Below are 24,678 nucleotides of genomic sequence, written 5' to 3' on the forward strand. Positions count from 1 at the left end.
ATTGGGTTTTCTTGGCCAAACTTAGCTCTGCAGAAATTTGTTAATTATGCATTTGTAATTATCATTATAATATGTATATTGAAGCCAGTCCCCATAAGAATTTGTTGTGATTGAGCTAGTTCTCTTTTTAAATTGTCAACTTATGCTTTTGCTTTTTGTGGAAAACTGCTATGGCTAGTATTTCAAGTGGAATGATAGTTTCAGATAAAGTCACAATATGGAGGCCTGGGGAAGGATGGGGTTCAGGTGCAGACTAAGAAAGATATTTCGGATCTAAAAAATTAAAATTAAAGATGCCTCTTAATGAAGTAGATTTGCTGTTTTAAAATCCCAGGTTTGGATATATTCCCTGAAGGATGGTGTCCATACATTCTGCAGGTGAGAATGTCTGGGAGACACCTGTGACATCTGGCAGCCCATCAGTCACCTGACATTAGATTGTTTCATACCTTGTTTTGTTCGTAGGTATTAGATTAGAATAAGTCTTTAATAAAGCAGTAGAATAAGTCTTTAATAAAGCAGTAGAATAAGTCTTTAATAAAGCAGTTTTGCTCTGTTTTAATTTAATTTAGAAAAAGATAACATGAACTTCTTTTTAACTAGGCACATAGCTGAAAATAATAGATCTCATCTCCACCTGATTCGTCTTTTCCCAGAGCTACATCAGCCATTTCAGAAGTGGAGTTGAGTTGGTGGCCACTGATAACCCCTAACAAGGCTACTTCCCTGCAGGGCACATAGTTGCTTATCTCTGACTGCAAGCCATTTCACCTTTAAAGTCCTTTATGAAAAAGATGTTGAGTTGGTGTGGGTTGAATTTGTTTTAGGTTGTTAAGCCTGAAATGACCTACTAACAAGGCTGAATCCATCTGGTTGAGTTCATTTCATGCTAAGGGACTTAAAATAGCACCACTTTCGTGGCTTACTGAAAAAGCCAGTGTGCAGCTTTTTTGTTTCCCTGGAGGTATGTGGCACATCTGATCCATCCATAAGCCTGGACCTGTACTCTGCCACGTGTACATCAGTTACCTATAAATAGTTCTTAGAAAGTATTGTTTCCATGAGCAATTGAAAATTGAGCACATATGTGCTAAAGAATGTTTTCAGACACCTCTAAGATTGTTAATATCTTCAAATTAAAATTTTAAAATCGTACAATTTTATGAACTGAACTGGTTAGATATTTTTAGCAACAGCTCTGGATGAAGAGAAAGTATTTATTTGTGGGGAAGTACAACTGCATATGATCTTTCATTTGTCCCATAAATAAAAGCACACCAAGAAACAAAATCCACTGAGGAAATTGAGGGCCATAGATAAAGTGAAAGGAGAAAAACAGGTGTGACTCCAAGTTAGAACATTTATTGTTTCACTTCAGTAAGTCTTGCTGAACATCTGCCTTGTGTAAGACCCAATGCAGAAAATGCAGAAAATACAGAAAGAAACCAGGCTTCATGCTTGCCCTGTAGGAAATTAGAATCTGGTAGGGAAAATAAGATGCTCACAGATACTATGATACAAGATAGAAAGACTAATAAAGACCAAATGAGAGGGGTGGGGATTCAGAGATGTCACATGCGAGGATCACAAAAACGAGTGGACTTTGAGTAAGCAGAGCTGTCGGGGTGGGTGCAGGGATGATCCAGGAGGAAATGGGAAGGCGTGAGGTATATTCTGGGAAGAGCAAATACAGGTGTCCCTTGGTATCCATGGGGAATTGGTTCCAGGACCCCCACCGATACCAAAATCTGATTCCTTTATACAAAATGGCATATGAGTGGTGGATGCAGAACCCGTGGATACAGAGGGCTGAATGCAGTCCGTTTTGGCTACAGCACAGGGTACGTGGCAGAGAGCAGTGGGGACAGGGACGGGAAGGCAAGTTAGGGTCATAATTTGGAGGCTTTGAAAACCAAGGTGAAGAACTTGGAGAGAATTACTGAAGGGTGTGGCTAGGTTCCCAGTCATACTTTTTAACAAGGAATGTGACAGCTGTATGGGGAGGGGTGGGGTGAGGCACAAAGGGAGACTGACTTTTGATTAATTAGGGAAGGGGAATAGGGTGGTAGCAATGAGAAGGCAAAGGAGAATACACAGTGGACAGATCCAACTGGACTTGGCAAAGGAGGGGAAAACCCACCAAACACCAAATGCTGAATTAATAGAGGACCGAGGCTGTGACACCCACTAAATCCAGCATTTAAGAAGTCATAAAACAGATAAACAACAAGAATTTAGCGTATAGCACAGGGAATTATAGTCAGTATCTTGTAATAATCTGTAATGGAATAAAATCTGCAAAAAATCTGAATCACTATGCTGTACACCTGAAACTAATGCAATATTGTAAATCACATCTTCAATTAAAAAAAAAAAGTCACAGTTCTTAACTGGAGTTCCAGTTCTAAACTGGAGAGCGGATGTGGGGCTGGAAGAACTGAAGCCTAGCTGCAAGGAAGGGTGGAATGACTGGTGAGGCGATGCAAGGAGATTTTTCTTTCAAGGAATTTCTCAGTTACATAAAGGAAAAAGCAAATGATTCATGACTCTGTGCAGCATTGGGCGGGGGGGAACATTCTGAGCGAAGGAGGTTCCTGCCCCTTGTGCACTGATCCCATCATCTCACCCATATTTTTTTAAGATAAGTCACTGGTTCTCAAACAGCTTGCTGAAACTCACCCCTAGAGTTTCTGTAGGCCTCACAGGGGACCCCAGAATTTCATTCTAAAGAAATTCTCAGTGATGCTGATGCTGCTAGTGAGGACCCTTGTTCAAAGTTTTAAAGCTGGAAGAAGTGGTATCAATTCATTGACAAATCTCTATAGAGAATACGGATGAGAGTGGAACTCAGGATGTTCCCTTTGTCTTTTGTGTCCGATCCCAAGCAGATTGTTGCTTAATTTGACCTTTATAGGCAAGTTCACGAAGGAGACTTTTGTGCAGTGTCAGTTTGTACCACAAGAGGTTTTTTGCCTTCAAGTTGTCTCTGTAAGGGTCTCCATGGTGAATGAATTGATGCTTTAATATGGGTATGCTGGTTTTCCTTCTCTGCCCGGTTCAAAACTGTAGTCTCAGCGGTTCTCTTAGCCTTCTCAATGCACTAAAGCGTCTCTGCAGTGCTTCCTGCCACTTAGGGATTGCAGCACGCTGCCTTTGCTGTGGTTTCTCTGTGTCCTGTGACAAGGGTAGTGCCCGTTATCCTTTTGGATAATTTGCCTTTTGTTAACCTATTTCAGGAAGTGGCTTGGGGCTTCCCTGGTGGCGCAGTGGTTGAGAGTCCGCCTGCCGATGCAGGGGACACGGGTTCGCGCCCCGGTCCGGGAGGATCCCACATGCCGCGGAGCGGCTGCGTCCATGAGCCGTGGCCACTGAGCCTGCGCATCCGGAGCCTGTGCTCCGCAACAGGAGAGGCTACAACAGTGAGAGGCCCGCGTACCACAAAAAAAAAGAAGTGGCTTGATTGCCCAGGAACGACACCCCACACACTCCAGTGACTCTCTGTAACGTCCTTAATGGTAGACCAGTTAGATTACCGTGGTGATGGCTTCTCTCAGAGAAGCCAGTGCGAGACCCTCAGCCAGCACCTGTACGTGTGCGACATTTGATTGAGTCCTGAAAGACTGACAGTTTCTCCAGAGGCTTTGATTAGGGAATTCCCAAGGGACTCTAACAGAATGTTTTTATTTCAACAGAAAATCCATTACCAAAAAGCTGTTAAGTAGCATCCTGCTCAGTAAGAACAGGTGACATTTGAGGTATTTGTTTAAAATCTGAGCTCTCCCATGCATACTAATTAGCCAGTGTGGAAACTATAGCAGGTGTGTTTGGGGAACTGCTGAGAGGTGGAGGAGATTTGCATTTAAAAGGAAGAGCTGTTAAAGCATCATAAGACAAGCCATTGACATAATTCTTTCCTAGCTTGTTCTCAGTTCCCTTCACCAGGCATCACTGATCATCTCCTCCATGGCTCACCTTCTCTAAAGTTGTGAAGTAAGTGTACTTTGGGCCTAAGAAAGGTAAAAGCTCAGCAAAGGACCCAGCATCATTTCTTGTTTCCTCTAAACCTGGTTAGAGCTGGGTTAGAGGAGGTCAGTGATTAAAAATAACTAGGTTTCTATTTCAGTCACCAGCATAATACATGTGATATGGTTTATTGTAACTGTTCTATGGTTGGATGTTTAGGAACCAGTTCAGAAGTAAAGACAACAATGAATTGTGACTGACTTTTATCCAAGCCTTGATTTGTGCAGAAACCTTTTTTTTTTTTTTGCGTTGGGTCTTTATTGCTGCGCGCAGGCTTTCTCCTGTTGCAGCGAGCGGGGGCTACTCTTCGTTGCGGTGCATGGGCTTGTCACTGCAGTGGCTTCTCTTGTTGCGGCGCACGGGCTCTAGGCACGTGGGCCTCAATAGTTGTGGCACATGGGCTTCAGTCGTTGTGGCTCCTGGGCTCTAGAGCACAGGCTCAGTCGTTGTGGCTCACAGGCTTAGTTGCTCTGCAGCATGTGGGATCTTCCCGGACCAGGAATCGAACCCGTGTCACCTGCAATGGCAGACGGATTCTTAACCACTGCACCAAGAGGGAAGTCCCCAGAAACCTTTTATATGTCGTGAGCTGATTTTTAACTTCACCAGAATTCTGTATTGTTCTCTATATCCTAAGATGGGTCTAGCCTCAAGTTTGAAGAAGCTATGCACCTCTAGCTTTTATTTCTGTGTTACGGTTTTGTAGATCAAAAACAAACGAAATTGGGGGTGGAAGGTAGAAGGGATAGAAACATCCTCAGTTCTAAGAAGCCTCCAGGTGATGCTGATGCTGCAGGTCTCTGGACCACCTGTTGAGTGGCAAGGTTCTGTACTACATCCAAAAGTATGTTACTCTTAGTTAGAATTCTAATTCAGTGTAGGACATAAAGGTAATTTACACTTGGATTAATCTAGGCCACTGTAGCTTTCAGAATAATTACCAAGTACCCATCAGATTGACAAAATTCAAGCGACTGGTAACAGTTTGTGCTTGTCTAAGTTTATAGTCAGTGGAACTTTATATATTGCTAGTGACAGTGTAGATTGCCATATGGAAGTAATCTGGTTGTATCTGATAAAAGTACAAACACAAATACCCTAGAGCCAGCAATGCTCCTTTGGGACTCCTCTCCTATAGAGTACAATTACATAAATATATTTCAGTGTTATTTGAGGTGGTAGAAAAAGGTAGAAGTCACAATTTCCATTGAGAAGAGGATAGTTGAATACATTATGATACAACTGTTGTGTAAATCAGAGTTGTTTCACAGCTGGACTGGAATACCTCTGTGCTGATCCCAGAGACACCTGGAACTGTGATGCTGAACCTTGGCCAAGAGAAGGACGAGGGCTTCCCTGGTGGCGCAGTGGTTGAGAGTCCGCCTGCCGATGCAGGGGACACGGGTTCGTGCCCTGGTCCGGGAAGATCCCGCATGCCGCGGAGCGGCTGGGCCCGTGAGCCATGGCCGCTGAGCCTGCACATCCGGAGCCTGTGCTCCGCAATGGGAGAGGCCACGGCAGTGAGAGGCCTGTGTACCGCAAAAAAAAAAAAAAAAGAAGGACGAGATGGACTAGCTGTTGAATTAATGCTCTCTGCAGGGTTTGAAACTCCCCTGAAGCACCCAAAATTTCCTCTGCTTAGTTTAAGGATGTATATAGATTGATGGCTTACCTGGTTTAATTTGTAGCATAATCTGGCTTGTCTAATTGACTGGGGGGTATAAAAGAGCCCCTGGAAACATTTTCCCAGGCTTTCCTGAAATTAATATTTATCATACATATCATGGAGGTTCAAAATCCATGTCCGAGGTGAACGAGAAGGGACCCTGGAGGGCTGTGCCTAGGAGTTTCTCAGGCCCCTGATGCTTGCCTGGGCTTTCATTTTCCCTCTGTACCATATCCTCTAGCTTGATTAAAACTTTTCTTGAATACACCCTGTGGAGTCTTGTGAGTCTGTTCAGTTATCTGACCCATTTGTAATGGATACATCCATACAAGGGATTATTTCTCAAAAAATGGGTTGTCTCTGTGCTTTGTCCTGAAAGTACATGTTAAGTGGAAAACCAAGTTGCAGAGAAATAAATTTTTAAAAAGAAAGAGAACAAACATGCATATGTGCATGCTTGTCTAGAGAAAAGTATGTGAGGATGCATCAGCATTCCTTACCTTGAGAAAGTGGCATGAGAGGAGGAAAGAATCTCAGCTCTTCCTTTATATAACTCCAGTTGACTTGGCCAATAATACATTGATTCTGCAGCTTGTTAGAAAACATTGTTGGCTGAAAATGTATTTAGAAGTTTCTTAGACATATCAGTTTTTGCAGTAAGCCGTAGTTTCCAGTATGTGTCTTCAGGGATGAATGGAGGAAACCTTTGGATGGAGCGTAGGGGAGAAGAGAGTAGGAGGATGTACTGTTTGGGTGGAGGCAGGCATCCCCTAAGAGATGGTAGGAGGACAGGCTAGTTTACAGAGGGAGGGTGGTGCAGAAGGGTCAGGTAGGGGAGGGACGTAGGTAGGTTCAAATGTGCATGGAGAAACCATCCGAGCGAGGGGGATGAGCAGGTGGGGAGGATGGACAAGTGAAGCAGATTCAGATGGTTTTCCAGGTTTCAGTGAAAGTGGCCAGGCTTCCAACCTCCCTGGTGGAGCAGACTCCCCGGTATGGTCTGGTCAGCTGAGTTTGGGAAGCCTGCTGTGACACTTCCATCCTGTAAGGGGAACCCAGTAGAGTGGTTCAGGGCTATTTTCAGATGTGAACTGACCAGTCTCTTCCAAGTGGCAGCATTTCAAGGAGGGCTAGTTTGGATTACAGAGCTGGAAGGGGTGGCCCAGAGCTGACATCGGAGGACATTCATGTCCCAAACACACAGGAACATTAGTGTATCTAATGGTTGTGTAACCATTTCCAGCTGCTCACATTGGAAACATTTCAGGAACTTATGAAACTGAGAAGGCTATTTTAAGCAAATGTTTAAATAGTTCATTGGCATCATTTTATGTAGCTGGTTTTTTTTTTTTGGAGTTATAATTCATAAACCATAAAACTCATTATTTTCAAGTATACAGTTCAGTGTTTTTTAGGATATTCACAGCGTTATGCACCCAACACAACTATCTGATTCTAGAATCCTTTCATCACCCCCACAAGAAACCCCAGACGTATAAGCAGTCAATCCCCATTGCCCTCTTTCATGAGCCCCTGATGACCACTAATCTACATTCTATTTCTATGGATTTGTCTGTTCTGGGCATTTTATATAAAGGAGATCATACAACATGTAGCCTTTTGTGACTGGCTTATCTTCAAGAGTCATCCATGTTGTCACATGTATCAGCATTTCATTCCTTTTTTGTGACTGAGTAATATTTCTTTGTATGGCTTTACCCCTATTGTTTAACCATTCATTGGTGGATGGACATTTGGGTTGTTTCCACTTTCTGCCTATTATGAACAATGATACAGTGAACATTTGTGCACAGGTTTTTGTGTGAACATTATGTTTTCAGTTCCCTTGGAAATATACTTAGGTGTGGAATTTCTGTATCATGATAGTTCTGTGCTTAACTTTTTGAGGAAATGCCAGAGTGTTTTCCTGTATAGCTATTTTTTAAACATTGCGTATATATTGTTTTTCGCATGAGATCTATTAAGGAACAGGGTTGTATCTTTAGTAAATCTGTGTAACTACTACTATGGCTTCATATGGGCCCAAACACATAGGAACATCAGTGGATCCACTTTCCATCCAGCAAGTATTGACTGAGCATCTTCGTGTTGCTGCACAGAAACACTGGAAATACAGCGGAGAACAGAATAGAGAATATTCCTGTGGTCAAAGATTTTGGAGTCTGGGGAAGGAGAAAGCCTTACATAAATCCTCTCTCAACTAAGTATATAGTAAAACTGTCATAAGTGCTCTGAAGGAGAAGTGCAGGAAGCTGATTTAGACTTGAGGGTAGTGGTAAAGGTGTAGGTGTCAAAAAAATGTCCCCTGAGAAAGTAGTGTTAAAGCTGAGATCTAGGTGAGGACGGAGGGAAAGTGTGTTGCAGTCATGGAAACATGTGCAAAGGGTTTGAGGCAGGAAAAAGCGTGTTGCTTTCAGCACGATGGGCCTGGGGAAGGGGCAGAGGGAGTGGTCAGAAGTGGTGATGGAGATTAGGCAGGTGCTGCTTCATCAGAGGGCTTCGAGGTGTTTGGACTTATTTTGTGAGCCAAGGGGAGCCAGTCGAAGAGTTTTAAGCAAGGAGTCACTTAATGTTGTATATGTATGTATGTGTATAAGGATATATGAATTGATACATAGTAATCCATAATTGTATGTAAAATCATTGTACTTTGTCATTATAGCTATACTGTAGAAACTAAATTTGAAAGAGATCAAGAGTGAATGTAGGAAGCTAGTGGTGAGGCTAATTCAGACCTCCAGTTGGGAGATGACGGTTGCTTGAAGTAGGGATGCCAGTGTTGGTCATGGTGGAAGAGATAAAACAAGGTGTAATTGGATATGTTTAGAGCACAAAATCAACAGGATATTTTTAGTAGTAAAAATTATTCATGATTTCCAAAGATTTCTTTTTTTTTTTTGCAGAAGAGCTTAAAAATAGATGAACAGTGAGGCATATGAGCATAATAAAACTGCCAAAAACCGTAATACAGCATTGTTAACAAGCCAAAATTGTTTCTTAGAAAGTATTGCTACCCCCACCCCAAAGAAAAAACCTACTGGAACTAAGTGAATTTTACAAAATTACATGATGACAAGGTCAGTGTACGAAAGTTTAACGCATTTCTATATACTACCGGTGACTAATTGGAAAATGGAGTAAAAAATACAATTTATAATGTAAGAAAAAAGTCATCAAATGTCAAGAAATAAATCTAATGAAAGACCCATACATCGTAAACTCCAAAACCTATTGGAGAAAATTTATGAAGACATAAATAAATGGAAAAGTGTAGCTTGTCCATAAATTGAAACACTTGAGCCCCAAATCAAAGTCCCAGGAGGGTTTGGAGTTTTTTTAGAATTGACAGTTCAATTCTAAAATTTATATGGAAATGCAAAGAATTCAAAATAGCCCGAACAGTACTGAAAGAGAACAATGTGGGAAGACTACCTAAGTTCAAGACTTAACATAAAGTTAAAATGATCAAGGTGGTATGTATTGGTGTGAAAATGTGTAAATTGATCAGTGGAATAAATACAGAGTCCAGAAATTGATCCACCATAGTACCATGTCAGTTTAACCGGGGAAAGAAAGATTTTTTTAAACAGAATCTCAGATATGTTGATTGAAACCTTAAATACAAAAATACTGTATGATTCAGTGCATATGACATGAAAAACTAACTTACGGTAAATAATTTATATCTGGGGATGGGATAATGGACTGTAAAGTGGTATGAGGAGTCTTTTTGGAGTTCTGCATCTTGTCCTGAGTGGTGAATTCACAGGTGTTTACAGTTTTTAAAAAACTCATTGAACGGAATACGTAAGGTCTACACACTTTGTTGTAAATTATACTTCAATTAATAAAGGAAAACCTCATGAGTGTGAGCCAGGCAGGTGTCCTACATACAGGACAGGGAAGTAGGCTGCCTATAAAGCAGCAGGAAACCACAAACAAGCATGGCGATGGAGTGGTGAGCACCATCGAAAGAGGTGGCCACTGCTGTCCATGCCGCACGTCACAGTGTGGTAACTGACTGAGCTCCGCTGATAAGCCTGAAGTCTTCATTTTCATGTCAAACCTCTTGATTTTACAAATATTGGAAACTGATTTTTAAAAACCCAAGTATTGCAATGTGGGAATGTTTACTTGTATGAGGTGGAATTAGAAGAAAATAAACGGCAATGAAGAGCTCCAGATACTATTAAACAGGATTTTTTTTCTAATTTAAATTTATGCAGATTTTAGCCCCAGTCAGTCAGTTATACAGATTTGAACAGCACTTTGCCAACACTCCTTGCTGAGTACTTAATATCGCAGTCACTGGGTTAAGTGATTAAAGGGCAAAGTGCTCTCATTTGTTCTTTTTTTTTAATTTTTGGCCGAGTTGGGTCTTCGTTGCTGCACGCGGGCTTTCTCTAGTTGCGGCGAGCGGGGGCTACTCTTCGTTGCGGTGCACGGGTTTCTCATTGCAGTGGCTTTTCTTGTTGAGGAGCATGGGCTCTAGGCACGCGGGCTTCAGTAGTTGTGGCACACAGGCTTCCATAGTTGTGGCATGCGGGCTTCAGTAGTTGTGGCACACGGGCTCAGTAGTTGTGGCGCACGGGCTTAATTGCCCTGGGGCATGTGAGATCTTCCTGCACCAAGGCTCAAACCTGTGTCCCCAGCATCGGCAAGCATATTCTTTAAATTTATTGATTGATTTATTTATTTTTGGCTGTGTTGGGTCTTCGTTTCTGTGTGAGGGCTTTCTCCAGTTGCGGCAAGCGGGGTCCACTCTTCATCGCTGTGTGCGGGCCTCTCACTATCACGGCCTCTCGTTGTGGAGCACAGGTTCCAGGCGCACAGGCTCAGTAGTTGTGGCTCACGGGCCCAGTTGCTCTGCGGCATGTGGGATCCTCCCAGACCAGGGCTCGAACCTGTGTCCCCTGCATCGGCAGGCAGACTCTCAACCTCTGCGCCACCAGGGAAGCCCCGGCAAGTGTATTCTTAACCATTGCGCCACCAGGGAAGTCACTTCCCCAAGGGCTTTTTTACTCTTAAGTGTGACGCTCTGAACCCCTTGTACTCCCGGAGCAACATCCACAAGCAGTTTTACTCCTGGCATCAGTTTGGGTGAACTCTACAGGCATTAGAGTTTTGTGTATTAGAATATAGGGATCAGTTTTAGATGCCTGGTGCTCAGATCCTTCACCCCTAACTGTATGAATACTGTCAAAATTGGAATTTTAACTTAGTCATATAGTTACTGGAAATACTTTAGTGTTAGCTCTTCGTCTTGGAATTATTATTTAAATTAATGAGGTTGATTCACCAAAATTCACTGCAAGATATTCCTTATTGCATTTATTCATCTGTTTAACTAGTGCTGGAGTGTCTTATGGGCCAGGAGTGCTGTGAAGTGCTAAAGATAAAGAAATGAATAAGACACAGCCCCTGGCTTCAGGGAATTTTGGAACACAAAGAGATTATATTTAGATTAAAATAATTTATATTGTAACACTGGTTTCCAGACCTGTTGGTATGTAATTAGTGTTAGATTTGCTATTGCACATTTTGGGGATTATCATCATCGTGATTTACTTAAGAGGGTTCAGCCTTCATCTCTTCTAACATCAAAAGAAACTGAATCTAATGTTTTTGTGCCTGTAAATTATTCATCTTGCAAATATTACCCAATAGCTGCTTTGTGCCAGGTACTGTACTGTTTCCAGAGAATATTGTGTTAAACAAAGTAAATATTAGCTTGCCCTCATGGAATTTACTGTGAGGATAATTTGTTGACTGACCTTGACTTAATCCTTTTAAGTACTACGTGCTGTGCTATCTACTTCACATTATTCTTTTTTGTTTTGTTTTATCTGCTAGTGTCTATTGGCATATTCAGTATTATGCCACAGACACACTGCAGGAATAAAAGAAAGGTATACTGAGTAACTTTACTGTTGCAAAGCAGTAATAAAACACTGAGAAATATCAACCCCTCAATCATAATTTAATTGTAGCTCTTCTTTTATTTCTTGTCAGTAAACCAAATATAGAAACATTTGCTATTTTGCATTATTTTAAAGCTAAAGGTACAGATTTTTTTAATCTACTGGTTTATGTATTAAATTTTTACTACCGAGTTTGAAATCCATTCCTGCTATGCTTGTAAATCTTTTTTTTTTTTTCTTTTTTAACATTGCTACTGTTATGGCTTCTGAAATTTTAAGCTTGTCACTCCCTTTGCCAAGCATTTTTATGGCTTTCACTTCCAGCCAACCCCTGTAATTCCTTTGTGTGCTGATGAAAGCCCTTGGCAATGCCAGTGAGGTAGAATGGTATTTTATTTTGAGATCTAAAATGTTCATTCGTTGTTTCTTTGTGTAATTTTATGTATCTTTGCTGTCATAATTGGTTTTTAAACCTATAAAAATTGTTACCAGTTAATTTATTTGAAGCTATTCATTTAAAATGATCATTTCATCAGAGGTTGGCTTTTGATAAGTAGTAAAAATATTCTTAAAACTGTCACCTTTTCTCTTTCCAGTTTTGAGAAGTGGTGCTTGGGAAATTGTGCACTGGGAAAAGGTATGCATTGATTTTTATTTTGTTACAGGAGAAGAAATGCATAGAGGTAACTCTAGTAGATGTAATTTTTGTATATAATATAAGCAAATGTCAAGGATTCCACTGATACGAAAGCTATTTAGTAATTAATGTTGTAAACATACATGGAATCTTCAGTTAGTCACTTCCATTTAATAATTTGCAATATATTAGAAAGACTATTACCTTAAAGTAATATTTAGAACTTTTTGTTCCTTTCATAGTATATTTTGAGTACTGTCTTCTTAGATTTCACTTATCCATGGATTGTTTTGTGTTGTAATTTTTTGCTTTAATCATCTACTGTCCAAGTAAAACAAAAATTAGATTCTGATAGTTCACATTTGTATACTTTACTTCACATTCATATATCATGACTAATCGCATTTACACACTACTAATTCATTTTTTTTAATGTCTTACTAACTAAATATCATCTTCTAATGAGCTGGAAATCAGTCCCATCGAGAAGTTAATTTGCTCATAGGAGCTCTAACATGGTAGTTAGTGAGTTGAGTCATAATTTAGCAAGTGTTATCCAAGCATTCGTACGCTTTTCAGACCTCAATTTCAAAAGGTAAGCAATGATTGTTAGTTCTCCCTTAGTTCTGGAAGACCATTTAATCGCCAGTCATCCACAAGTGAATAACCTTAGTAACTTGGTGAGAGACTTTCGGAGGCGAGGCCATTCTACCCAGGGGACTTTGTTTTCTGAGATTGCTAGTACAATGGAGGTGTAACCCACACTCAGTTTATTTGCACTCCAGTATTTCCCAGGTAAAGGCCATGCCCTGATTCTACCTTGTGATGTTCATAGTCACCTTGTATTCCCACAGGGAACAGGATTCATCCTGAATTAATTACATCTTTGTTTATTTTAAATCAGTAGCCAGAATAGAGATTGACATCTCGTTTTCTGGATATTTGAAAACTCACTAGTCTCTCCCTCTGGTCTTTGACATGAAAGTAACATAGAGGAAAATACTTTGTGCTTTCCTTATTTCTGTGATAGTCACCTCTTTTTCAGAGCAAGATAAAAATAACAAAAAAGCTCAATTGACTGTTTCAAAAAAAGTTTCTTTTATGCTCTTGTATAGTACTTGTGGATTTAAACACTTTAGAGCCAAGACAAGTAGGATATAATCAAGTATGATAAATTGAATTTTATTATAAATGTGTTTCATTTACTAGGTTTGTCAGGGTAATTAACATAAGTGCATATCCTAATAAATTGATATCAGTTTCTTCTTACCTAGAGTGCTTGCTTAGAAAATAAACAGTTGTAAAGTCAGGAGATAACCATCTACTAGTTCCCCCTAAAATTAACCTGTTAAGATGTTTTATTTTCCTAATAGATAGTCATTATTCCAAGATTGATTGGATTATTTTAACTTACTTTTTCAATTTTCCACAGAGAAAAAAATTAAATTACCAGCCCATGATTTTCCATAGAGGTAGCATTCTCAGTTGTCTTGGAGATGAGTGCCACATTTTCGCTGAGCATCCCACTTCGAAATACAGAGGGGTAGAATTTAAGGTGTTGCCAAAAATCATCCAGCCAAAATGAGCTGATGTTACTTAATAACTAGAGGTAGATACTTAATTAATTAGAATTAATAAAAGTTGGTTCAGTGATGAATTCAAGATAAATATTCAGAAATTGACTTCACTCTTTTCAGCAATAGCAATTTAGAAAAACACAGTGAAAAAGAGATCTCATTCCTGGTGGCATGTGGGATGCTTACAGGTAAACTTGAAATATATATATGACCATTGCAAGGAAAACATAAAATATTTAGGTGTTAAAGTTTCACAAAAAGACAAATGTGTAAAGTTTCACAAAAAGACAAATTCCTAGAAAAACAGTACCACTTGTTCAAAAGTAATGATGTAGTATAATCAGGGAAATTATCTTTTTTTTTCCTCAAGAGTTGACTAAATTATTCATTGTCATTTCAAAAATAAACAGTTGAGAAAATAGAAGAATGTTTTGGAAAATTAACAGTGTGAGGATTAAATATAAGTAAAATGGTAAGCAAAATTTATTAAAATGCGTGAATCTGTTGCAAAAATATACATTGATGAAAAGCATAAAATAGAATAGGATGCCCTGAAATAAAGCCTATTTAATATTTGATAAAGGAGGCAAAAATCACGGATTAAAGGATTATTTAGTAAATCATGTTGGGACCACAGATTAGCAGTTTCAGGAATAATACAGTTTCATATCTAAGACACAGCCTGTGCTAAAATAAATTTCAACTGGCTAGAAGAAAATGTTGAAACATTGTTTTTGAAAAACATACAAATAGAATAAAGACCTTAATAAATATTTGGAGGAGAACAAGATCAAAATCTCAAGAATCTATGGAATTTGATTATATAAAATTTAAAACTAGTACACATCACGCAAATAAGCAGAGAGAATATAGAAATATTTGCACCAAATATGACAAAAGATTGAAATCGTTATCTAGATAGGAAATATAAGCTGGCAAAAAGTAAGAAGAAATATAATAAGCAACCAGACTCAGTATAATATTCAACCTAATAATAAAAGTTGCAAATTTAAACGTTATTGAGGCCTCATTTGCTATCTAGTCAAGGAAAAAAACTTGTATTTCAGAATTTTTATGAAGTATTTTATTCACATACTATTGTGGATTAGCAATTTAGGTCTTCATATTGACAACCACCAAAAAAAAAGAAGAAGATTCTGGGAATTTATCCCAAGAAAATAATCATAAAGTAGGGAGATACCTGTACATGTATAATAATTATCAATTAACATTATTTGTAACAGTGAAAAGTTAGAATATGAGGATATCCAACAATAGAAAGAGCATTTATAAATAATGACATTCTACATTGTGACAAGTAAAAGCTGTCACTTCAAATACTGTAGCAACACAGAAAAATTTTATGCCATCATTCAACAAATACTTATTGAGTGTATGTGCCAAGCAGTGAGCTCACAATAGCAAGCAGGACATATGAGGATTCCTGTGTCATAGAATAATCAGAGGTGAAAAGAACGGGACGGTGTACCCTAAGATGCTGGCTATGTAGAAATGGTTTATTGAACACTATGTGGACAGGTGTGAAGGCAGGCTGGCTTGTTGTGTTAGCCAGATTATAAGGCAAGTCTTTTCTTTAGCTTATGTAATATTTTGTGCATTTAAAAATAAAATCAATAAACCAAAACCAACAGTCTAATTCACATGCCAATGTAATATGGTAAACCTTAGTGCAAATGGGCTTTAGTTCAGGGTTCTTTCTTTCTTGGTCTTTCTGAGTGTGTGGCTACTGAGGTTGCTTTTTAATGTTTCTCAGAAGACCTACAAATTTGCAGTGTCCATCCAGCCATTCACAGATGGGCAGACTTCAGCTCCCAGACACTAACAGTTCATCCCTCCAGTTACTGATCTGTTGCACGAGATTAAGTTGCCAGTATCTGGTTTTCTGAGAAAGTGTTGCAATTACAAAGCCCTATATAGAAAATAGATAACTAAGAAGGACCTACTGTATAGCACAGGAAACTACTTAATACTCTGTAATGGCCTATATGGAAAAAGAATCTAAGAAATAGTGGATATATGTATATGGATAACTGATTCACTTTGCTGTACACCTGAAACTAACACAACATTGTAAATCAACTCTACTCCAATAAAAATGAAAAAAAAGGCCCTATACAAGGCATTGCATCTCCACTCTTGAAAGTAAACAGCTGTCTTCATTACCACAAAGATCAGTTCTTAAGCTTGAGATGCAGCTGAGACTGTTCATATGTTTTTGAGATAGTTGCTTAGGATAGAATTTAGGTGAAGAATCTTAGAATTGACACATTTTTCTGGTTCTGTAGAAAAACATGTAGTGGTGGGCTTCCTGCATGTGTAAAAGTCACTCTATATAGCTGCTTTAATGCATGAAGTTTCCACCATGAAATATATTTCTCTGGATTAAGAATTCACATCTACAAAAATTCCTCAGTAAAAATAGAAATAAATATGCTGGGGCCTGCAATTGGACAACTCAGATTTTCAGTCAGTCTGTTACAGTTCAATAAGCTTACCCTTTTTCATAATCCTCAATTGTAATTACTAATGTCAATGACTTCAGAAGGCTCAAGGTAGTGACCTGAAGCCCTAAATGTTTTTTTAACTTCAGTATTTTGGGGACTAAAACTGCTTTGTCATATGATGTTCCTCCAACTAGAACACGTGGTCAAAGAATTTTTGCCGTCTTGACTTTCTCTTGTCTGTTCCCATGCACACACCGGGCTGGAAATGGGAATGAATGCCACATTAGGAGCTTAGAACCCAAAAAGAAAGAGGTGTTTGAGAAAGTGAGCTAAAACATAGGCATCAGAAGGAGGCGGTAAGTTCCCTGCTCTCCTCACAGTGCCGTGAGAACGACTTTAGCATTCAGTGAGCCCTTGGTTTTCCGAAGCCACTGGGGGAACCCGTTAGACCATATAAGAGGCTAATATTTTCTTTTAGTCTTCAGTTTAATAACCGTAAGGCTTTCTTTTGTCTTACAGTGAATAAAGTGTTGGAAAACTGTACAATTAGACTCTAACTGACTTATGAAAATCCCTAACACTGTAATATAGACAAATATCCTGATTTTATAAAGCATACAGTCTGATGGGAGAGCAAACCTTAATACACAGAAGGTGATTAAGGAGCAATTAAATGGTAACCTGTGTAGCATTCTCTCTAAGTGCTCTGGCTGCAGAGAACTTTGTTCTTTTTATCTTGCTTTCAGTGGGTGCTATCAGAATACTATCACAACACATTATTTTAGGGGCTAGTTTATACCTATACTCGCTGTTTTTTTATTTTCCCAGTTTGCCCTTTTTTGAGGAAGGGGGTGTTCGATTCCAAGATCCCTGACAATTTGTCAATTTGAGATAATCCAGATTTCATCTGAAATAAACCTCTTTCAAATCAAGGCATTCAGAGTTTCCCTACCTGGATAACCAGCATACATACCGTAGATGAGACAGTCCCCTCCAACCTTGCCTAACCTGTTCCTCCCCCAGTATATAAGTAAACCACAGGGGGCTGTCTCATATTGTGATTCCCACTGAAGACATCATTCTCTCCCACCCCTCCCCTCCAAGTAAAGTGTTATTTGGGGGTTCAAGGAAAATTAGGGAGGGGAGAGAACAAAAAGGCTTTAAGCTCCCCCCCCAAAAAAAGGGGCTTTTTCTTTTCCTGATTAATTATTAAAACGTGCTTTTAGGATCATTTGGCTACTAAAAGTGAGGGCAGCTTTCATAATATAATGGGAGTGTGGCCATCAGTGTAACTTGCTGAATTTGGTCAGCAAGCCAACTTGTTAATTAGTTTGCCAAAAGCTCTGTGACAAACCTATCCCTTAAATTACTTCTGAGTTTCTGGACATAGTTTATCTTTAATTTGTCTTCAGACCATGCTCACAAAAATACTAACAGGTAGTAAAATGAGAAAGAGACTAAGCTGTTTTTTTTTTTTAATTTAAAATACAGTGATTGTTTCATTATATTTGCTTATGCAAAATCAGGCTTTGCAGACAGTCAGATGTGGGTTTGAGTCTAAGCTCTTCCTCTGTGATCTTGGGAAATAACTTAGAATCGAAGAGTCATTTTCTTCCTCTCTAAATTATGAATTATAACTAAGGTCATCTGAGGAGTAGTATCATATATATACATATGACAGTCTTTCCAGTGGTTTTGAGATTTCCTTAAACAGAGTGAAGGTTTCATTTGGTAAATTCCTCCTTTTTATTTTTATGTCATAGGGAGAGAATAATGGGAAGATGAGATGCCAATTAAGTGGACAGAATGGATAAAATTTATTTCTATTAAGCTAGGTTATATAGCCGGTACAATAAAGATACAATGTTTGTTTTTTAAAGGATTGCCCCATCCTTGGCCTCACTCCTAAATAATTTTATGCCATTTTGTGAAGATAAGTGGTTCTTGTTTACCAATAACCATTTTTACTGTATTCTATGCTTAAATACAATGGGTTGTATATTTGTAACTATTTTCAATGCAGATAATTAACCGATTCCCAGTTTTCTTTCAGGTAAATGTTGGAGATATAGTTATAATAAAAGGCAAAGAGTATATACCTGCTGACACTGTACTTCTCTCATCAAGGTAGAGATACCTACTGATGCTCAAACAGTGTAGAGGATGGTTTCTCTACCCTGCATTGACCTTGTGATTTATCCAAGGAAATAAGGAATAAACGAAGAATTTTAAACCTCTCTAATGATTTTGAATTAAATGTTAAAAATTGATTGGATTTAAAGGACTCTTTCATGTTTGCCATATAGAATAAGTGATAGGTACTATACTTTATAATTCAGAAATTATAATTACAGTTAATAGTCTACTCTCCCTATGGATGTATCCATATCTGTTTGTGTAGACTACTAACTCTTGTAAGATTTCCTATCATTTATTTTATATAATACATGGATTGGGTTCTGTTGATTTTATCTTGTAATGCTTGTTCATGATAAATTCCTTTATGATGCATTCGTGTATCCCTCCACGTTTCTCAATCTTTATGGTGCATTGGTACAAGAAAATGGATAAATGATTTCTTTTTTATCATCATATCTTTTGAAATATTATACTCTTCCAACCAAAAAATTAAAGCACTTTGCTCTTTCTTTTAAGTTCTTTCCATTACTGAATTTAGATAATTTTTGTTTTGCTGATATTTAAGATAGTCATGAATTAGTATTCAGAACATATGGCACTGTTACACTTTAAAGAATGTGACTTTCAAATGGTTTTAGGTTTAAAAACTGTAAAACTAGTCCTAATATAAATTAAGAAAAATGTTTTTACTATTTTAGAGGTTGTTTATCACCATTTCCTTGGACAGTTTTATTTGTAAAATCCACATATAAATATGAACGTGTCCTTTTTTCAAAATCTGTTTAATCAGGTCATTATTTAAACTGATTGAGTTTATGACAAGTTAGTGAAACTTAATTGAGCAAGTAAGAGTTCGCCAGATGTTTATAGAAGTAAGTCTACAGGTAGTTGAAGTAACTCCCTGATTCTCCTTTCTGTTTAAATTGATAATCTTTCATTTAAGTTTTAAGAATGGCTAACCAACAGAACGATGTACACTTGGTGATACTAAGTAAAAGTTTGATAAATTTAATGGATGATGGACCATCTGAATGTCATATAACAAAGTTCAAAAGGATAGTAAAGCATTCCAGCAATTTCAGAAACTATTGATATTTTTCTGATTAAACTTTTCATAGAGACATAACTTACCATAAAGACCATCATATGCTGAAACATTAATTATAATTTTCATTTTTTATGCTCAAAAATATGAAGATCATTGACTATACTGCCTTGACTTGATATTTAATTCTAAGTTGAAAGTTTTCAAAATATTTTTTGTCTGCCTCTATCCAATCCAGACTCCCAATAAGCTCTTGTGCTTGTATTTCTTAAACTCTAAAACATTTTTACAGGATTTATTTTCTCAGCATTAAAAACATTTAGTGGTGACTATCAATAATGGTAGATGAGAATAGTTTCTGTATCTTAATATAGCGTCCACCATGATTAACTTCTTCAAAGATGATTCAAATAATCATTTAAAAATTAAAAATATTATCTGATTCATTGTTTTTTGTTATAATAGAATCAAAGTAAAGTATGAAGCTTGTGCTGTTAAATAGTTCTATCCAAGTGGCAAAAATACCACCTTTCAGGGGGTTTTTTGTTGGTTTTTAAAAAATTTTTTTTTTCTCAAAAGGCTTTTGCATTACTTGGCCCTTTTGAACTTACATTAGCCTTAAGAAGTAGGTAGAAGCTTTTGCCATCATTTAACAGAAAGAGGAATTTTGACTTTTCTTATTTTCGGTCATTTCACTTTAGCCAGTGACTAGGTCAGGGTTGGAATACCTAACTTCCAACTAATTGGAATTCCAACTAGATACTAATTCCAACTAGATACTAATCTAGTATCTTCAGTATACTACACTGTCCACTATCAAAATAATGACATGGTGATTTTCACCGGCAAGTGAGCACCATGCTAAATGCAAAAAGCATAAACAACAATTTATGATATTTTAATTTCTGATTTTTAAAAAATTATTAATTGCTAATATTGCTTGTTCTTTGAAGTAGTTTGAAATTAAAGCATGAACATGGTTGAAAGTTACTGTGTTTCATTGATTTTCATTTTGAAATGAAGAAACTGAAATTTTACCATATAACAAAAAATACATATATGGGTTTAGAAAGTATAAAATACAGTAAAATAACTCAAGCTACTAATTCAATTCCAAACAGGTTCCTGGCATGTCTGTTTCATACCTTCTCTGAAAATTTTCTACTGAATTCAAAGACTTACCCTCCCAAGACAATTCATTACCAAGACTTTATTATTAAATAATTCAAAAGGCTGCAATTATGACTTCTAACTTCCCAAGATCCATGCCCATGCAGCTTTACATTAAATTTATTAAGATATTTATGCAGTTAACTTTGAAAATGTTTTGGAATCAGGAAACTTTAACAAAGTTTTTTTTTAGAGTGGGTGTAGGGGGAGAAATAATATAGTATACTTTGTTTCTCAAAAGCCTAAGAATAGTTTCCACCATTATTTCTTTTCTTCTTGGGTAGGAGTGGACATGTAAGAGATGGCAAGAGAGTGAGGAATTGGAGAAAGGAAAATCTATAAGATAAAGTAGCTCTCTGTAAAAAAATATGTTTTTATTTAATTTGCTAAGATATGCTTGTGAGTAAAACTTTAGAACTCAAAAGCTTCTGCATTAAAAATTGAAAATTGGGCTTAAAAGCAAATAAATGATCCTTAAATATTCTGTTTTCTTGTGCCTTTAGACCTGATCAAAATGAGTTTTGAAAAAATTGGCATTAGACATTGTTATTAACATGTATTATTTTCTATAATAATTTCAAACCTTCTGTCTCTTTTGTCCATTTGTTTGTTTGTTTTTCTCTGTTATTCATTTCTTTCCGTTTTAATTATTTTGAACTGGGACCTGTAGGTGGCAGTAGGGGAAATAGTGAAAGTGACCAATGGGGAACACCTCCCAGCAGATCTCATCAGCTTGTCCTCAAGGTTAGAAATACTGAGTTGTACAGGATGTGTGTATGTGGATCCTCACCCTACACCAGAAAACAGTTTGCACCCAGAGGTGGTTGAGCTCTGTATCTCTTCCGTTAAAACACAAACATTTTACACTTCTTGGTGATGGATGTTTCACAGATGTTTCAAAGGCCTTTTTTGAATACACTGTTGATTGACGTTCCTCCCTCAAGTGGGCAAATGCAGCTCCTGTTGTTATCAATAGGAGTCAGAGTCCTTGAGGCGCGCCAGTAAAGGTAGATTGTAATCGCCTGTGCATCATTACGCTATATTCATATTTAACAACTTGGCTAAATGCCAAGGCTTAATTTATTACCTCTCCAGGATATTGTTTTGCACAATGTTAAGATTTACATGAAAGACAGTTATCGAGAATTTTTTACAATTTTAAACATGTCTTAAATTTGAAATTTTCTCTAAGTTCAATAGAATCCCTTCAGCAGTTATGCTATAATTTGGGCTTGTATAGGGTTTACAGAGGACCCCCTGCACAAAGCTGGATGTTGTACATTTGGTACCGCATGCTTTGGGATCAGTTTTTATCCCACTTGTAACTAGTGACAAAATGCACGTTACTCTGATATATTTCAGCTGTCTACTAGTGTCTGTATTGTGATATGCATCTTGTTTCATTTTTCCACGTACTAATCAAAAAGCCTGCTTTGCCCTTCTCTAGTTTGTGTTTTGAATGTCATCATAATTTGCTGAAATAATTATTATCTAGCATGATTCCTTGTCTGAGACTTCTTGCTGCCTTTTCATAGTATTGTCAAGAACTTATTCAGTAACAGTTGTCTTAAGAGATTAAGAAAGTTCTGAATTTGGATGTATATTTTATTTGCACCACTTCAAATAGAAGCCAGCTATTTAACCTTCTAACTTCCTAGCCATTTAAGGTCCTAGAAAAGGACCTTATTTTGTGGGGGAAAAAAAGATAGAATTAGAACGTTAGTCTTATTTTGATATGAGAATGGCCTTGGTTATATTGAGCAGTAGAAATTTAATGCATTTCACTGTCAAAATATGGAATTGGCATTGTTCATTTAACATTTGTTTGTCATCATGCTTCTGTATTATCAGATGTGTTTTATAATGGTTTTATAAACCATTTTTATTTCAAATGTATATGTAAGTAAATTACAAATTGGGAGCAATTGCCAAAACCAAATTACTATCATGACAGTAATAAAAAATTAAACCTTATTTAATTGATAGAGTGAAGATATAAATACTGAAAAACGTGTTTTCCCAAAACTTGGTTGGGAAAAAGTATCAGCCTTTATGGAAGGAAAAAAAAAAAAGCCCATAGAGAAAAATTAAAGAACTTGCAAAGTTACTTTAAAATGAATCTGTAAAATATTTGATTAATGACCATGTGTTTCAGTACTTTTCACAAGTCTTCAAGCCATAAAACTAAGCTGTGTGCTCATTTCTGAAACTCAGAATCGTCTGCTTTACACATGTACAAATTGGAAGTTGATTAGAAAATTCCAGGTGTTAGTGACTTAGAAATCTCTAACTGTGAGTACCCATGCTTATCAGAAATTACATTCATAATTACTTATAGGATGTTAATTAATTGGGCTTTTTATATAAGCAAGTGCTAATAAGATTAATTTAACTTCAAAATGCTTTTCCTTATAGCTGAGGATCAGTTATACAGTTGGGCTGCAAACTCACCTGTCTGTAATTGCTGAGCAAGCAAAGTCAGCACGTGAAGGGTCAGGTTATACGACAGTCACGGGTGTGTACCTGTGATAAAACTGGAGAGCATGGGCCCCTTATACCAGTCATTGTGTACCAAACTTGACTGAAACACTCTGGTGGGGACCCATAGAATGTATCTCCTAGTTTCAGGTCAAGGAACAACATAGCCAAGTTGGCTAATTTTAGTTTTAGCTTTTAGCTGCCATGCAAATCTCTGAAGCAACTTTAAGAAATAAAACAGAAAAAATAGGGAGAAGAAAGTGTATATCCACTTTCATTGTAAAATCTGTTCATACAGTTTTTTTAAAGTAGCCTTGAAATGTAAATATTATGGTTCATATGATCCTATTCATCGTTTCTAAAGATGCAGTACAATACAATCTGAACATGTAAATGCAAGTTTATAGAAGCAATAATCTGGAATTTTCTAATCCACCGCTTAATCAATTTACATGTGGGCTATGAGCATGAAATCTCACTTGATATTTTTGAGCTAAAGATATATATGGACACAAAACTGCTCTACATTTCAGATACAGTCTGTGTTGTGTCTATATGATGAACAATTTAAGTAAAATGTGACAAATCTAATTATTTACATTATCTTAAAGATCAGTACTAATTGTCAGGAAGTTGCTTTGGGGTCCTGCTGGCTGCACATCTGATCCATGAGTTTTCATGCATGGGGTCTGCCTCACAGCATTTTGTGGTTAGAATGAAAGACATCAAGAAACTAGGCGACTAAACCTTTGTTTAGAATGAAAGGCTTCAGTGAGTCTGAGCATTTAAATAAGTTATTAGTATGCTTTCTTTCCCCCACTAAATCTTTGTGCTTTTCAATTTTAAAAAACAGTGAGCCGCAGGCCATGTGCTACATTGAAACATCCAACTTAGATGGTGAAACAAACTTGAAAATTAGACAGGTAAGATCTAATATAGGTTTATATAATTATTGCTGTTCTCTTACATGGAATTGAGAGCTTTGCTGGGGAGGAAGAAAACTTCCCTCTACCCTTCTACATTCTTCTGGCTGGTCTAAGGATTAAATGGACATGAGACATATTAACAGGAGAAAATCAAATTTAATTTCATACGTATAGGAACCCCACATGCATGAGAGGCTGAGAAACAGAAAGGTAGAATGAGGTATATACATGCCATTCTGAGGTAAGGAATGGGATAAGCGTCCTGGGGCTTCCAAGGACAGGAGGGTCATTCATAGGATGATAAGAAGAGCAGATGTTTGGTAATTAGGTGTTTGCCCTACCAGATGGATGGGTCCACTTAAATAAAATTTATCTCTGGTAATAACTTTTCTCTGGGAAAAATCCCCAATTTAAATTCTTCTAGGTAGTTAAGGGAAGGACAGTAGTTTCTCTTGAACCCTCAGGATCTCCATTGCCTGTAGCTCAAAATAATCCTCATGCAAAAGTGACACTTTTTTTTTTTTTTAAGATGTTGGGGGTAGGAGTTTATTAATTTATTAATTTATTTTTCGCTATGTTGGGTCTTCGTTTCTGTGCGAGGCCTTTCTCC

General features: G+C 37.5%; 1 protein-coding gene across 2 annotated transcripts in view; it reads left to right on the forward strand.

Moving 5' to 3' along the window:
• The window catches only part of ATP8A1 (ATPase phospholipid transporting 8A1), a 237,897-nt gene that overhangs the window by 48,838 nt on the left and 164,381 nt on the right, over window positions 1-24,678 (forward strand). For both annotated transcript variants that reach the window (XM_082653094.1, XM_082653095.1), the window contains exons 6-8: window positions 12,228-12,268; window positions 21,335-21,408; window positions 23,996-24,065. In XM_082653094.1, the coding sequence (XP_082509220.1) occupies window positions 12,228-12,268; window positions 21,335-21,408; window positions 23,996-24,065 (185 nt within the window). The remainder of the gene's footprint in view (window positions 1-12,227; window positions 12,269-21,334; window positions 21,409-23,995; window positions 24,066-24,678) is intronic.

The sequence above is a fragment of the Grampus griseus genome (assembly GCF_964374135.1).
Source record: "Grampus griseus genome assembly, chromosome: 4".
In the NCBI taxonomy this organism is placed as follows: domain Eukaryota; kingdom Metazoa; phylum Chordata; class Mammalia; order Artiodactyla; family Delphinidae; genus Grampus; species Grampus griseus.